Raw genomic sequence first — 16493 nt, 5'->3', positions numbered from 1 at the left:
GCTCCTCTGAAATTCGTGGTCCGCCAGGAAGTGTCCTAACCGTGTTGTTGGCCTGACTGGATGTGGCTTCACGTAAATTGTTTTTTTCGGGTTTGTTGAATTCTCGTCTCTCATCTTTTTGTTGTTTGTATTTACCTCCGCGATTTGTTCTTGACACCCGGCGAAGACCCGCCTGCGTTGCGATCGAAACGTCGCGATCATATATATTTTTTTGTTTTCGATACAATTTCATCATACGTGACTTTACCGAAAGAAAAAAAACAACGAGTGAGGGTGCCCAGCCGCCAGCGGGGCGAGCCGCGGGCGCTAGCCGACGACGGGATCGCCGCGCGACTGCTCTTCCCACCAGCTGCGGGACCGAACTCCGCCCCCCCCCCCGTGTGAGAGGAGGGAGGACCCAGCTAATCCGTACGATACGCACGGCGCCATCGCGTTGCCCGACGTCAGCCCGACGTCACGTAACTGCCCGAGAACGCATCCGCACTCGAAGCAAACGCGAATCATTCGCGAGAAGGCCGATTGTGGTTTTCACACCCGATGACGACGACGGCGGCGACTGCTTGCTTGCTTTGCGTTGCGTTCGAAACGTCGTTGGGAATTTTACCGTTTTGTATTTGTATTATTTTGTTTCCCTTCCACGTGGCTTTACCGAAAGAGCCAAGAATAATTAGAAGACTGATCGTGAAGTCGCGTGAACCATCGGCTGGCCGTGAAAGCATCTCGGCTCGTCGAGTGATAACGATACGTCGTTTATAAGTACGTTAAAATATATTTTGTATCTTCCTGTTTTGTTTCACGTGATTTTACTTCCAATCGCATAAATTGCCGACAGATGCATCGATACAAACTAAACTTTTTGAAGCCTCCGTCACGAATCTACACGCCCACAGAGAGAATGTCGTGTTGAACCTGTTTATTTATCGTGTAATCTTGTCCACGAATTAATTGAAACTTGGCCAAAGATAAGCATCTCCCGTAGGAGGGCACGCACACCCTCATTCCAAGACATTTCGTTAATTATATAATCTTGCCGATGAATCTATTGACGTATACCTTTGCCTTTGGGGTACAACAATTTGCTTTATTGCCTGTCGGTATGAAAATCGTTGCATGAATTTTTAAGGACTTTTCCTCTCGCCGATATATGCTCGCGTTGCTCTGACGAAGTCATCATCTGTTCTGTTACCCAGTTAACACACGTGAACATTGAGGGTTAAATGTATGAATCCATGAAGCCTTAGCCAAATCGATGAGTATTTGCTGAAGCAGGCGTACTGCCACACACCCCTTGCTCCAAGACATTTCGCAATTAGGTAATCTTGCTCATGAATTAATTGCGGTATACTTTGCCTTCAGGACAGGCTTCTTCGTTGCCTTTCGTATGAATGTCGTCGCGTGAAATTTTTAAGGACTTTTGATTCCCGTCGCCGTGCATGCTCTCGTTACTCTGAGGAAGTAATCAATTGTTCTGTTACCCAGTTAACAAACGTGATCATTGAGGGTTAGATGTATGGATCGACGAGGGGGAACATCTCCTCGGGTACTGTGTTGACAATTTCAAGCATAAGAATTCGCATATTAGAGTGTTAAGGTTTTGTGTAGAAATTAAAATTGCTTGACACAGAAGTGTTTGAGTGGTGCCTTCCTAAGTTCATGTGTAATAATCTTAATCATAAGAACTGTATCCTGCGGTGAGATTTTAATTTGGAGACCTGACGTAAAACAGACCAATACACAATCAGTAAACGTTAAAGCGAGAATAATTGTATTATACCGATCGATAATACGAACCTAGACATTGAAGCCGAGTTTAACCTGGCGTGCTTTCAGCCCACCTGCATAACTTTATACAATTCATTGTCTTATCCCGATTGATGACACTACACTCGTCAGCAGGGCAGGGCCTAATGATCATAACGGCACGCATTAGCATAATCACGTACATTCACATAATTTAATGCTATTATCTCTCTAATAAGCATAATGTATGCGCATAATTACATAAAGTAACATGATTTAGGATAATTACGCCTTTTTTCAAATTTCATTAAATTTTTATTATTTTCATCAAATTTTCATACCCAACACATACAACGCTACTCGGGGTTAGCCTGTGGGCTTACTCATTGTGGCTACTGTTGTATATATAAGCCTACACTACACTACACACTACACTACACACTACTCTGCACTACACACTCTGCACTACACACTCTACACTACACTACACACTCTACAGTACACACTACTCTACACTACACACTCTACACTACACACTCCACACTACACTACACTCTACACTACTATACACTACTATACACTACTCTATACAAAACACTATACACTACACTATACACTACTATACACTACACACTACACACCACAAGTCTACCGACTCTGTAGCTTCTCTCTCAGTGGCACATCCGGTGATCACAGCGTCGAACCCACGACCTCCTGTACACCACGCGAGGTAGTCAACATCTCAGCGTTGAACCCACGACCTCCTGTGTACCAGGCGAGGTAGTCAACATCTCAGCATGGAACCCACGACCTCCTGTACACCAGGCGAGGTAGTCAACATCTCAACATGTAACCCACGACCTCCTGCGCACCAGGCGAGGTAGTCAACATCTCCGAGGCACAGTGGCGCTCTGAATTATTTGAGGCTGAGTCAACCTAGGGGCGGGCCCATGACCGGTTCAGATGACCGCTGCTGCTGCCACCGCTGCTGCTGTTGGTAAGAAGGCGCTGTGATGTCATAGCCGCTGCGCTGTGATGTCATAGCCGCTGCGCATTGATGTCATAGCCGCTGCGCTTTGATGTCATAGCCGCTGTGATGTCATAGCCGCTGCGCTTTGATGTCATCGCCGCTGCGCTTTGATGTCATAGCCGCTGCGCTTTGATGTCATCACCGCTACGCTTTGATGTCATAGCCGCTGTGCTTTGATGTCATAGCCGCTGCGCTGTGATGTCATAGCCGCTGCGCTATGATGTCATAGCCGCTGCGCTTTGATGTCATCGCCGCTACGCTTTGATGTCATAGCCGCTGTGCTATGATTGATGTCATAGCTGCTGCACTTTGATGTCATCGCCGCTACGCTTTGATGTCATAGCCGCTGTGCTATGATTGATGTCATAGCTGCTGCACTTTGATGTCATCGCCGCTACGCCTTGATGTCATAGCCGCTGCGCTTTGATGTAATCGCCGCTCCGCTTTGATGTCATCGCCGCTACGCTTTGATGTCATAGCCGCTGCGCTTTGATGTCATAGCCGCTGCGCTGTGATGTCATAGCTGCTGCACTGTTATGTCATAGCCGCTGCGCTTTGATGTCATCGCCGCTGCCCTGTGATGTCATCGTCGCCGCTGCTGCCCTGCGATGTGATGACATCATCGTCATCGCTGTGATGTCATTGGCCGAGTGGTGACCTCATCCGCCAGGGGGCTGGGTGTCACGGAGGCCTGGGCGGGAGATGCACATTCAATTAATTAATAAATTAATGTTGCCTCATTAACTTATTACATAAACTTAATTAATAAATTAATGTGACCTCATTAACTTATTACATTAACTTAGTTAATAAATTAATGCAGCCTCATTAACTTATTACATTGACTTAATTAATAAATTAATGTAATCCCATTAACTTATAACATTAACTTAATTAATACATTAATGTAATCTCATTAACTAATTACATTCACTTAATTAATAAATTAATGTAGTCTCATTAACTTATTGCATTCACTTAATTAATAATTAATGTGGCCTCAATAACTTATTACATTAACTTAATTAATAAATTAATGCAGCCTCATTAACTTATTACATTAACTTAATTAATAAATTAATGTAGCCTCATTGGCGTATCACATTCACTTAATTAATAAAGTAATGTAACCTCATCAACTTATTACACTCACTTAATTAATAAATAAATGTAGCCTCATCGGCTTATTATTCACTTAATTAATAAATTAATGTAGCCTCTTTGACTTATTACATTCACTTAATTAATAAATTTATGTAGCCTCATTATCTTATTACATTCACTTATTTAATAAATTAATGTAGTCTCATTAACTTATTACATTAACTTAATTAATAAATTAATGCAGCCTCATTGCCTTATTACATGAACTTAATTAATAAATTAATGTAACCTAATGTGCGTATTACATTTACTTAATTAATAAACTAATGTAGTCTCATTGACTTATTACATCAACTTAATTAATAAAATAATGTAGCCTAATCAACTTATTACATTCACTTAATTAATAAATTAATGTTGCCTCATTGACTTATTACATTAACTTAATTAATAAATGAATGTAACCTCATTAACTTATCACATTCACTTAATTAATAAATTAATGCAGCCTCATTGCCGTATTACATTCACTTAATTAATAAATTAATGTGCCCTCATTGGCTTATTATTCACTTAATAAATAAATTAATGTGGCCTCGTTGCCTTATGCATTCACTTAATTAATAAATTAATGTAGCCTGCCTTATCGCATTCACTTAATTAATAGTCTCGTTGACTTACAAAATTCACTTAATTAATAAATTGATGCACCCTCTTTAACTTATTACATCCACTTAATTAATAAATTAATGTAATCTCATCAACTTATCACAATCACTTAATTAATAATTTAATGCAACCTCGTTAACGTATTACATTCACTTAATTAATGTCGCCTCATTGACTTGTTGCATTCACTTAATTAATAAATTAATGTGGCCTCATTTGCTTATTACATTCACTTAATTAATAAAATAATGTACTCTCGTTTACTTATTACATTCACTTATTTAATAAATTAATGTAACCTCATTGACTTATCACATTCACTTAATTAATAAAATAATGTAGCCTCATTTGCTTATTGCATTCACTTAATTAATAAATGTATGTATTCTCATTAACTTATTACATTCACTTAATAAATTAATGTAACCTCATCAACTTATTACATTCACTTAATTAATAAATTAATGTAGCCTCGCTAACTTATCACATTTACTTAATTAATAATTCAATGTGGCCTCGTTGGCTTATCACATTCACTTATTTAATAATTTAATGTAATCTCATTAACTTATTACATTCACTTAATTAATAAATTAATCTAGCCTTATTGACTTATTACATTCACTTAATTAATACATTTATGTAATCTCATTAACTTATTACATTCACTTTATGTCTCTCCCCCACCCCCCCCCGTGTCTCTCTCCCCCCGTGTCTCCCCCCGTGTCTCCCCCCGTGTCTCCCCCCATGTCTCTCCCCGTGTCTCTTTCCCCCCCGTGTCTCTCCCTGTGTCTCTCTCCCCCCCGTGTCTCTCCCCGTGTCTCTCCCCGTGTGTCTCTCCCCCGTGTGTCTCTCCCCCCCGTGTCTCTCCTCCGTGTCTCTCCCCGTGTCTCTCTCCCCCCCGTGTCTCCCCCCGTGTCTCTCCCCGTGTCTCTCCCCCGTGTCTCTCCCCCGTGTCTCTCCCCCCGTGTCTCTCCCCCCCTGTGTCTCTCCCCCCGTGTCTCTCCCCCCCCGTGTCTCTCCCACCGTCTCCCCCCCCCCCTGTGTCTCCCCCGGTGTCTCTCCCCCCGTGTCTCTCCCCCCGTGTCTCCCCCCCCCCCCGTGTCTCTCCCCCCCGTGTCTCTCCCCCCCGTGTCTCTCTCCCGTGTCTCTCCCCCCCGTGTCTCTCTCCCGTGTCTCTCCCCCCGTGTCTCTCCCCCCGTGTCTCTCCCCCGTGTCTCTCCCCCCCCCCCCCCGTGTCTCTCCCTGTGTCTCTCCCCCCGTGTCTCTCTCCCCCGTGTCTCTCCCCCGTGTCTCTCCCCCACCCCGTGTCTCTCCCCCACCCCGTGTCTCTCCCCCCCCGTGTCTCTCCCCCCCGTGTCTCTCCCCCTCCGTGTATCTCCCCCTCCCCGTCTCTCCCTGTGTCTCTCCCCCCGTGTCTCTCCCCCCCCCGTGTCTCTCCCCCCGTGTTTCTCCCCCCGTGTCTCTCCCTGTGTCTCCCCCCCCCCGTGTCTCCCCCTCTGTGTCTACCCACGTGTCTCTCTCCCGTGTCTCTCTCCCGTGTCTCTCCCCCGTGTCTCTCCCCCCGTGTCTCTCTCCCCCGTGTCTCCCCCTCTGTGTCTCCCCCCGTGTCTCTCCCCCCGTGTCTCTCTCCCGTGTCTCTCCCCCGTGTCTCTCTCCCCCGTCTCTCTCCCCCGTGTCTCCCCCTCTGTGTCTCCCCCCGTGTCTCTCCCCCCGTGTCTCTCCCCCCGTGTCTCTCTCCCCCGTGTCTCTCCCCGTGTCTCTCTCCCCCCGTGTCTCTCTCCCCTCGTGTCTCTCTCCCGTGTCTCCCCCCCGTGTCTCTCCCCCCCGTGTCTCCCCCGTGTCTCTCTCCCGTGTCTCTCCCCCGTGTCTCCCCCGTGTCTCTCTCCCGTGTCTCCCCCCGTGTCTCTCCCCGTGTCTCCCCCCACGTGTCTCCCCCCACCTGTCTCCACAGAGACAACGCTCCCCACACTCCCAGGGACAGCAGTGCGGTGCCTCCCACGGCGAAGGCCGAACCCCAGCCCAGGGCACGGAGGGCCAGACGGGAGCCTGTCTCAAGGCCTGGCGGGAGAGTCTGGGGGAGACACGGTGGGAGAGACACGGGGGAGACACAGGGGAGACACGGGGGAGACATGGGGGAGACACGGTGGGAGAGACACGGGGGAGAGACACGGGGGAGACACGGTGGGAGAGACACGGGGGAGACACCGGGGAGAGACACGGGGGAGACACGGTGGGAGAGACACGGGGGAGACACGGGGGGAGACATGGGGGAGACACGGTGGGAGAGGCACGGGGGAGACACGGGGGAGACACGGTGGGAGAGACACGGGGGGAGACACGGGGGAGACACGGGGGAGACACGGGGAGAGACACGGGGGGGAGACACGGGGGAGACACGGGGAGAGACATGGGGGAGACACGGGAGAGACACGGGGGGGACACGGTGGGAGACACGGGGGAGAGACGGGGGGAGAGACACGGGGGGGGGAGACACGGGGGGGACACGGGGGGAGAGACACGGGGAGAGACACGGGGGGGAGACACGGTGGGAGAGACACGGGGGGAGACACGGGGGAGACACGGGGGATACACGGGGGGAGACACGGGGGAGAGACGGGGGGGAGAGACACGCGGGGGGGGAGCCACGGGGGAGACACGGGGGAGAGACAGGGGGGAGAGACACGGGGGGGGGGGGAGAGACACAGGGGAGACATGGGGGGAGACACGGTGGGGGAGAGAGACACGGGGGGGGAGACACGGGGGAGACACGGTGGGGGAGACACGGGAGAGAGACACGGGGGAGAGACACGGGGGGAGAGACGGGGGGGGGGGAGAGACATGGGGGAGAGAGACACGGGGGGAGAGACACGGGGAGAGAGACACGGGGGGAGAGACACGGGGGGAGAGACACGGGGGGAGAGACACGGGGGGAGAGACACGGGGGAGAGACACGGGGGAGAGACACAGGGGAGAGACACGGGGGAGAGACACGGGGGGAGAGACACGGGGGAGAGACACGGGGGAGAGACACGGGGGGAGAGACACAGGGGGAGAGACACGGGGGAGAGACACGGGGGGAGAGACACGGGGAGACATGGGGAGAGAGACACGGGGGAGAGACACGGGGGGAGAGACACGGGGAGAGAGACACGGTGGGGGAGACACGGGAGAGAGACACGGGGAGAAACACGGGGGGAGAGACGGGGGGGGGAGAGACATGGGGGAGAGAGACACGGGGGGAGAGACATGGGGAGAGAGACACGGGGAGAGAGACACGGGGGGAGAGACACGGGGGAGAGACACGGGGGGAGAGACACGGGGGGAGAGACACGGGGGAGAGACACGGGGGGAGAGACACGGGGGAGAGACACGGGGGAGAGACACGGGGGAGAGACACGGGGGGAGAGACACGGGGAGAGAGACACGGGGAGAGAGACACGGGGGAGAGACACGGGGGGAGAGACACGGGGAGAGAGACACGGGGGGAGAGACACGGGGAGAGAGACACGGGGAGAGAGACACGGGGGAGAGACACGGGGAGAGAGACACGGGGGGAGAGACACGGGGGAGAGACACGGGATAGAGACACGGGGGGGGGGGGGAGAGAAACACGGGGGAGACACGGGGGAGACATGGGGGAGACACGGGGGGGAGAGACACGGGGGGGGAAAGACACGGGGGAGAGACACGGGGGGGGAGAGACACGGGGGGAGAGACACGGGGGGAGAGACACGGGGGGAGAGACACGGGGGAGAGACACGGGGGGAGAGACACGGGGGGAGAGACACGGGGGAGAGACACGGGGGGAGAGACACGGGGGAGAGACACGGGGGAGAGACACGGGGGAGAGACACGGTGGGAGAGACACGGGGGAGACACGGTGGGAGAGGCACGGGGGAGACACGGGGGAGACACGGTGGGAGAGACACGGGGGGAGACACGGGGGAGACACGGGGGAGACACGGGGAGAGACACGGGGGGGAGACACGGGGGAGACACGGGGAGAGACATGGGGGAGACACGGGAGAGACACGGGGGGGACACGGTGGGAGACACGGGGGAGAGACGGGGGGAGAGACACGGGGGGGGGAGACACGGGGGGGACACGGGGGGAGAGACACGGGGAGAGACACGGGGGGGAGACACGGTGGGAGAGACACGGGGGGAGACACGGGGGAGACACGGGGGATACACGGGGGGAGACACGGGGGAGAGACGGGGGGGAGAGACACGCGGGGGGGGAGCCACGGGGGAGACACGGGGGAGAGACAGGGGGGAGAGACACGGGGGGGGGGGGAGAGACACAGGGGAGACATGGGGGGAGACACGGAGGGGGAGAGAGACACGGGGGGGGAGACACGGGGGAGACACGGTGGGGGAGACACGGGAGAGAGACACGGGGGAGAGACACGGGGGGAGAGACGGGGGGGGGGGGAGAGACATGGGGGAGAGAGACACGGGGGGAGAGACACGGGGAGAGAGACACGGGGGGAGAGACATGGGGGAGAGACACGGGGGGAGAGACACGGGGGGAGAGACACGGGGGAGAGACACGGGGGAGAGACACAGGGGAGAGACACGGGGGAGAGACACGGGGGGAGAGACACGGGGGAGAGACACGGGGGAGAGACACGGGGGGAGAGACACAGGGGGAGAGACACGGGGGAGAGACACGGGGGGAGAGACACGGGGAGACACGGGGAGAGAGACACGGGGGAGAGACACGGGGGGAGAGACACGGGGAGAGAGACACGGTGGGGGAGACACGGGAGAGAGACACGGGGAGAAACACGGGGGGAGAGACGGGGGGGGGAGAGACATGGGGGAGAGAGACACGGGGGGAGAGACATGGGGAGAGAGACACGGGGAGAGAGACACGGGGGGAGAGACACGGGGGAGAGACACGGGGGGAGAGACACGGGGGGAGAGACACGGGGGAGAGACACGGGGGGAGAGACACGGGGGAGAGACACGGGGGAGAGACACGGGGGAGAGACACGGGGGGAGAGACACGGGGAGAGAGACACGGGGAGAGAGACACGGGGGAGAGACACGGGGGGAGAGACACGGGGAGAGAGACACGGGGGGAGAGACACGGGGAGAGAGACACGGGGAGAGAGACACGGGGGAGAGACACGGGGAGAGAGACACGGGGGGAGAGACACGGGGGAGAGACACGGGATAGAGACACGGGGGGGGGGGAGAGAAACACGGGGGAGACACGGGGGAGACACGGGGGAGACACGGGGGGGAGAGACACGGGGGGGGGAAAGACACGGGGGAGAGACACGGGGGGGAGAGACACGGGGGGAGAGACACGGGGGGAGAGACACGGGGGAGAGACACGGGGGGAGAGACACGGGGGGAGAGACACGGGGGAGAGACACGGGGGGAGAGACACGGGGGAGAGACACGGGGGAGAGACACGGGGGAGAGACACGGGGGGAGAGACACGGGGAGAGAGACACGGGGGGAGAGACACGGGGGGAGAGACACGGGGGGGGGGAGACACGGGGAGAGAGACACGGGGAGAGAGACACGGGGAGAGAGACACGGGGAGAGAGACACGGGGAGAGAGACACGGGGGAGAGACATGGGGAGAGAGAGACAGGGAGAGACACGGGGGAGACACGGGGGGAGAGACGGGGGAGAGACACGGGAGAGAGACACGGGGGGGGGGAGAGAGACACGGGGGAGACACGGGGGGGAGACACGGGGGGGAGACACGGGGGAGAGACACGGGGGAGAGACACGGGGGGAGAGACACGGGGGGAGAGACACGGGGGGAGAGACAGGCGAGGTAGTCAACATCTCAGCATGGAACCCACGACCTCCTGTACACCAAGCGAGGTAGTCAACATCTCAAGGTCACCGTGCTCTGCCTGGGGGTCACCGTGCTCTGCCTGGGGGTCACTGGGGGGTCACTGGGGGTCACCGTGCTCTGCCTGGGGATCACTGGGGGTCACTGGGGGTCACTGGGGGTCACCATGCTCTGCCTGGGGTCACTGGAGGTCACTGGGGGTCACTGGGGGTCACCTGATCGAAGCATTTGGGGCTCTTCCTGCGGGCTGAGGCCACAGTGATTGAGAAGCCGGAGAGAAGTCCACCCAGACCCAGCGTCACGAAGAGAGCCGCTCCTACACCACCACCATCATCATCACTATCATCATCAATACCATCATCATCATCACTAGCATCATCACCATCACTACCATCATTATCATCATCACTAGCATCATCACCATCATCACCATCACCACCATCAATACCATCATCATCATCACCATCATCACTGCCATCATCATCACTATCATCACCATCATCATCACTATCATCATCATCATCATCACCATCATCATCATCACTACCATCATCACCATCACTACCATCATTATCATCATCACTAGCATCATGACCATCATCATCACTATCATTATCACCATCATCACTGCCATCATCATCACTATCATCACCATCATCACTACCATCATCATCACCATCATCACCACCATCATCATCACCATCATCATCACCATCATCATCACAACCATCACCATCTTCATCATCACTATCATCATCATCACCATCATCACTGCCATCATCATCACTATCATCACCATCATCATCACTACCATCATCACCATCATCATCATCACCACCATCATCACCATCATCATCACAACCATCACCATCTTCATCATCACTACCATCATGACCATCATCAACTACACCACCACCATCATCACCATCATCACTGCCATCATCATCACTATCATCACCATCATCATCACTACCATCATCATCATCGTCACCATCACCACCATCACCATCATCACCATCATCATCACTACCGTCATTACCATCATCATCACTACCATCACCACCATTATCATCACTACCATCATCACTACCATCATCACCATCATCATCACTACCATCACCATCACTACCGTCATCATCATCATCATCACTACCATCATCACTACCATCACCACCATTATCATCATCATCACTACCATCATCACCATCATCATCTACACCATCACAACCATCATCACTACCATCATCATCATCATCATCTACACCATCACCACCATTATCATCATCACCATCATCATCACTACCATCATCACCATCATCTACACCATCACCACCATTATCATCACTACCATCATCACCACCATCATCATCATCACTACCATCTACACCATCACCACCATTATCATCACTACCACCATCACCCCCATTATCACCATCATCATCACTATCATGATCATCACTACCATCATCATCATCACTACCATCATCATCATCACTACCATCATCATCACTATCATCACCATCACCGCCATTATCATCATCACTACCATCATCATCACCATCATCACCACCATCATTGAGCCAGACTGAGGCTCCCACAGGGTCCAGTGTTAATCACTGAGACTCACAGAGCCAGACTAAGGCTCCCACAGGGTTCGGTGTTAATCACTGAGACTCACAGAGCCAGACTAAGGCACCCACAGGGTTCAGTGTTAATCACTGAGACTCACAGAGCCAGACTGAGGCTCCCACAGGGTTCAGTGTTAATCACTGAGACTCACAGAGCCAGACTAGGGCTCCTACAGGGTTCAGTGTTAATCAGTGAGACTCACAGAGCCACACTAAGGCTCCCACAGGGTTCAGTGTTAATCAGTGAGACTCACAGAGCCAGACTGAGGCTCCCACAGGGTTCAGTGTTAATCACTGAGACTCACAGAGCCAGACTGAGGCTCCCACATGGTTCAGTGTTAACCAGTGAGGCTCCGCTACCTGTCAGAGCCGACAGCTTCTCTCCTCCCTCTCCTCCCGCACCTTGGGCGCTCTCCGTGGCCATCCTCTCGCCGATCGATAACTAATCGATCATTAATAATCAATCAATCGCTCACCGACCAATGGCCCATTGCTCGCCGATGGCTAACTTATCGCTCAGGAATCACTAGCCTATTACGAATCTAGCGCTGGCCAATCGCGAACCAATCGCTAATCTATCAATAACCAATCGATAACTAATCGATAACCCATGAACTCATGAAGCCGGTGAGCACCCCGCTCAAACCATTGACATTGACTCGGCGTGGTGTGGGAATCGATTCCTTTTAATTTTGCTAATCGACGCGCTGCGTTTCGTCGTAACGACGATTCTCCTACACAGGCCAACGCTTTCCCCGTCCGAGGAATCGATTTGTATGCGCCACGGGTAAATTCGATTCCCTACAGCTGTACGGGGAGCGGAAGCCTTCGATCGATTCCGGATATGACGTTTTGGAATGTTAGCGTTGACGTCACGTACGGTTTTGTCTCGGCCGGGCGACGTCGGTTTGGGTGGGAGTTTGGTCACTTGCTGTCTGTTGAATGACGTCATCGGTAACGAAGACGTCATCTCCATCCTTGAGCTCGTTGACGTGACGTCACCCGGCTCGTTCGCACCGGACATTCTGACGTTTGCCTGCTCGTACGCCTCCCGACGTGATGACGTCAGAGACGCCTCATTCCGCCCCCCGACGTGGTGACGTCGCTCCAGCTCGTTTTTTTGTTTGCGCCGACGTGATGACGTCATCCAGCTGTAGCGCGGTGACGTCATCACGACGCGCCAAACACGTGTTGCTTCAAGCAGGCAGGTTGGACTGTACTTTGTACTGTATCGGTAAATAGCGCTGCAGGCTGTTTTAAAGTTTAATACGTTTATTGTTGAACACGTTTAGTGTTTAATTATGTTGGTGTTTAGTAAGTTTGGTGTTCGATGATGTATAGTGTTTAATGATGGCGTATAACGTTACTTTTAAGCTATAGCGTTAAATGTTGGTGTTCAAATATTCGTATTTAAATGTTGGTATTTAATGTTACTTTTTAACGTTAGTGTTTAATGTGAGTGTTAACGTGAGTGTTAATGTTAATGTGAGTGTTAGTGTGAGTGTTAATGTTGATGTGAGTGTTAGTGTGAGTGTTAATGTTAATGTGAGTGTTAGTGTGAGTGTTAGTGTGAGTGTTAATGTGAGTGTTAGTGTGAGTGTTAATGTGAGTGTTTAATGTGAGTGTTAGTGTGAGTGTTAATGTGAGTGTTAGTGTGAGTGTTAATGTGAGTGTTAGTTTTAGTGTGAGTGTTAATGGTGATGTGAGTGTTAATGTGAGTGGTTAATGTGAGTGTTAATGTGAGTGTTAATGTAAGTGTTTAACTTGAGTGTTAATGTTGATGTGAGCGTTAACGTGAGTGTTAATGTGAGTGTTAGTGTGAGTGTTAACGTGAGTGTTAATGTGAGTTAGTGTGAGTGTTAATTTGAGTGTTAATGTGAGTGGTTGATGTGAGTGTTAATGTGATTGTTTAATGTGAGTGTTAGTGTTAACGTGAGTGTTAACGTGAGTGTTAGTGTGAGTGTTAATGCGAGTGTTAGTGTGAGTGTTAATGTGAGTGTTAATGTGAGTGTTAGTGTGAGTGTTAATGTGAGTGTTAACGTGAGTGTTAATGTGAGTTAGTGTGAGTGTTAATGTGAGTGTTTAATGTGAGTGTCAATGTGAGTGTTAATGTGAGTGTTAATGTGAGTGTTAATGTGAGTGTTTAATGTGAGTGTTAATGTGAGTGTTTAATGTGAGTGTTTAATGTGAGTGTTTAATGTGAGTGTTAATGTGAGTGTTAATGTGAGTGCTTAATGTGAGTGCTTAATGTGAGTGTTAATGTTGATGTGAGTGTTAATGTGAGTGTTAATGTGAGTGTTAATGTGAGTGCTTAATGTGAGTGCTTAATGTGAGTGCTTAATGTGAGTGTTAATGTTGATGTGAGTGTTAATGTGAGTGTTAATGTGAGTGTTAATGTGAGTGTTAATGTGAGTGTTAACATGAGTGTTAATGTGAGTGTTAATGTGAGTGTTTAATGTGAGTGTTAATGTGAGTGTTAGTGTGAGTGTTAATGTGAGTGTTAGTGTTAACGTGAGTGTTATTGTGAGTGTTAATGTAAGTGTTAGTGTGAGTGTTAACGTTGATGTGAGTGTTGATGTGAGTGTTTAATGTGAGTGTTAGTGTGAGTGTTAATGTGAGTGTTAACGTGAGTGTTAACGTGAGTGTTAATGTGAGTGTTAGTGTGAGTGTTTGTGTGAGTGTTAATGTGAGTGTTAGTGTGAGTGTTAGTGTGAGTGTTAACGTGAGTGTTAACGTGAGTGTTAATGTGAGTGTTTAATGTGAGTGTTTGTGTGAGTGTTTGTGTGAGTGTTAGTGTGAGTGTTAGTGTGAGTGTTAATGTGAGTGTTAATGTGAGTGTTAGTGTGAGTGTTAGTGTGAGTGTTAATGTAAGTGTTAACGTGAGTGTTAATGTGAGTGTTAACGTGAGTGTTTAACGTGAGTGTTAGTGTGAGTGTTAATGTGAGTGTTAATGTGAGTGTTGAGACTAAGGCTCCCTCCCTGACGATGCTACTGCTGCTACTACTGCTGATGATGCTGATGCTACTGATGATGCTGATGCTGATGATGCTGATGCTACTGATGATGCTGATGCTACTGATGATGCTGATGCTACTGATGATGCTGATTCTACTGATGATGCTGCTGCTACTGATGATGCTGCTGCTGATGCTGATGATGCTGATGCTACTGATGATGCTGATGCTGCTGCTGCTGATGATGCTGATGCTACTGATGCTGCTGCTGATGATGCTGATGCTGCTGCTGATGATGCTGTTGATGATGCTGCTGATGATGATGCTGATGCTACTGATGATGCTGCTGCTGATGATGCTGCTGATGCTGATGCTACTGATGATGCTGCTACTGATGATGCTGATGCTACTGATGTTGATGATGCTGATGCTACTGATGATGCTGCTACTGATGATTCTGATGCTACTGATGATGATGCTGATGCTACTGATGTTGATGCTGATGCTACTGATGATGATGCTGATGATGGTTGTTGTTGCTTGTTGTAGCTCCCTCCAATGGCTCCGTTTCAAGCGGGCAAGCGGCGGCCCCACACCCCCTCGCCCCTGCGTCACGGCGGCGGTGGTGACGGGGGTCGGGTGGTGGCGTGGTGGAGCCGCGAGGAGTGGCAGGCTGTCAGCGCCGCCGTGCGGAGCCGCCAAGCGCAGCGTGAGGAGTTCGCCATCGGACGCCTGGAGGCCTGGGGGAGCAGGTGGGTGGGTGGGTGGGTGAGTGGGTGGGTGAGTGGGTGGGTGGGTGGGTGGGTGGGTGAGTGGGTGGGTGAGTGGGTGAGTGGGTGGGTGAGTGGGTGGGTGAGTGGGTGGGTAAGTGGGTGGGTGAGTGGGTGGGTGGGTGAGTGGGTGGGTGAGTGAGTGAGTGTGTGAGTGGGTGGGTGGGTGAGTGGGTGAGTGGGTGGGTGGGTAAGTGGGTGGGTGAGTGGGTGAGTGGGTGGGTGAGTGGGTGGGTGAGTGGGTGGGTAAGTGGGTGGGTGAGTGGGTGAGTGAGTGAGCGGATGGGCGAGCGAGTGAGTGAGCGAGTGAGTGATTGAGTGGGTGAGTGAGTGAGTGAGCGAGTGAGTGAGTGGGCGAGTGAGTAAGTGAGTGAGTGAGCGAGCGAGCGAGTGAGTGAGTTGGTGGGTGAGTGAGTGAGCGAGTGAGTGAGTGGGTGGGTGAGTGAGTGGGTGAGTGAGTGAGTGAGTGAGCGAGTGAGTGAGTGAGTGAGTGAGTTAGTGAGTGAGCGAGCGAGCGAGCGAGCGAGTGAGTGAGTTAGTGAGTGAGCGAGCGAGTGAGTGAGTGAGTGGGCGGGTGAGTGAGTGGGCGGGTGAGTGAGTGAGTGAGTGAGTTAGTGAGTTAGTGAGCGAGTGAGTGGGTGAGTGAGTGAGTGAGTGGGTGAGCGTGCGAGTGAGTGAGTGAATGAGCGAGTGAGTGAGCGAGTGAGTGGGTGGGTGAGCGAGTGAGTGAGTGAGTGAGCGAGTGAGTGGGTGAGCGAGTGAGTGGGTGAGTGA

The 16493-nt window shown here is 51.8% G+C and overlaps 2 protein-coding genes across 3 annotated transcripts in view; one reads left to right on the top strand and one right to left on the bottom strand.

Moving 5' to 3' along the window:
• Positions 1-898: 898 nt before the first annotated feature.
• TMEM242 (transmembrane protein 242) lies at positions 899-12706 on the bottom strand. Its single transcript, XM_032979489.2, has 4 exons — positions 12356-12706; positions 10583-10683; positions 6486-6617; positions 899-3461 (listed from the first exon to the last, which is right to left on the bottom strand). Exons 1-4 carry the CDS (start codon positions 12417-12419, stop codon positions 3396-3398), a joined length of 363 nt encoding a protein of 120 aa, XP_032835380.1. The 5' UTR covers positions 12420-12706; the 3' UTR covers positions 899-3395.
• A 165-nt stretch (positions 12707-12871) lies between these two features.
• Positions 12872-16493, top strand: part of LAS1L (LAS1 like ribosome biogenesis factor) — a 31056-nt gene continuing 27434 nt past the window's right edge. Inside the window, exons 1-2 of one of the 2 annotated variants that reach the window (XM_076055875.1) lie at positions 12872-13203; positions 15499-15701. In XM_076055875.1, coding sequence (XP_075911990.1) covers positions 15508-15701 — 194 coding nt within the window. In that variant the 5' untranslated portion in view covers positions 12872-13203; positions 15499-15507. Of the gene's footprint in view, positions 13230-15498; positions 15702-16493 lie in introns of both variants that reach the window. The other variant, XM_032979488.2, reaches the window with a different exon arrangement.

This window comes from Petromyzon marinus, chromosome 73 (genome assembly GCF_048934315.1).
Source record: "Petromyzon marinus isolate PM22_M1 ecotype Great Lakes invasive population chromosome 73, UKy_Petmar_22M1.pri1.0, whole genome shotgun sequence".
In the NCBI taxonomy this organism is placed as follows: Eukaryota; Metazoa; Chordata; class Hyperoartia; order Petromyzontiformes; family Petromyzontidae; genus Petromyzon; species Petromyzon marinus.
The sequence above is the reverse complement of the archived record's forward strand: the minus strand, read 5'-3'. Positions and strand labels throughout refer to the sequence as shown.

Bases quoted from the DNA above. Each gene is read 5' to 3' on its own strand.
- TMEM242 (XM_032979489.2), bottom strand. From the start codon at position 12,419: ATGGCCACGGAGAGCGCCCAAGGTGCGGGAGGAGAGGGAGGAGAGAAG. The intron at 6,618-10,582 runs GTGACCCCCAGT...TGTCTCCCCCAG, and splicing joins GCCCCAAATGCTTCGATCAG to ACTCTCCCGCCAGGCCTTGA. The intron at 3,462-6,485 runs GTGGGGGGAGAC...TCTCCCGCCCAG, and splicing joins CGTTGTCTCTGTGGAGACAG to GCCTCCGTGACACCCAGCCC.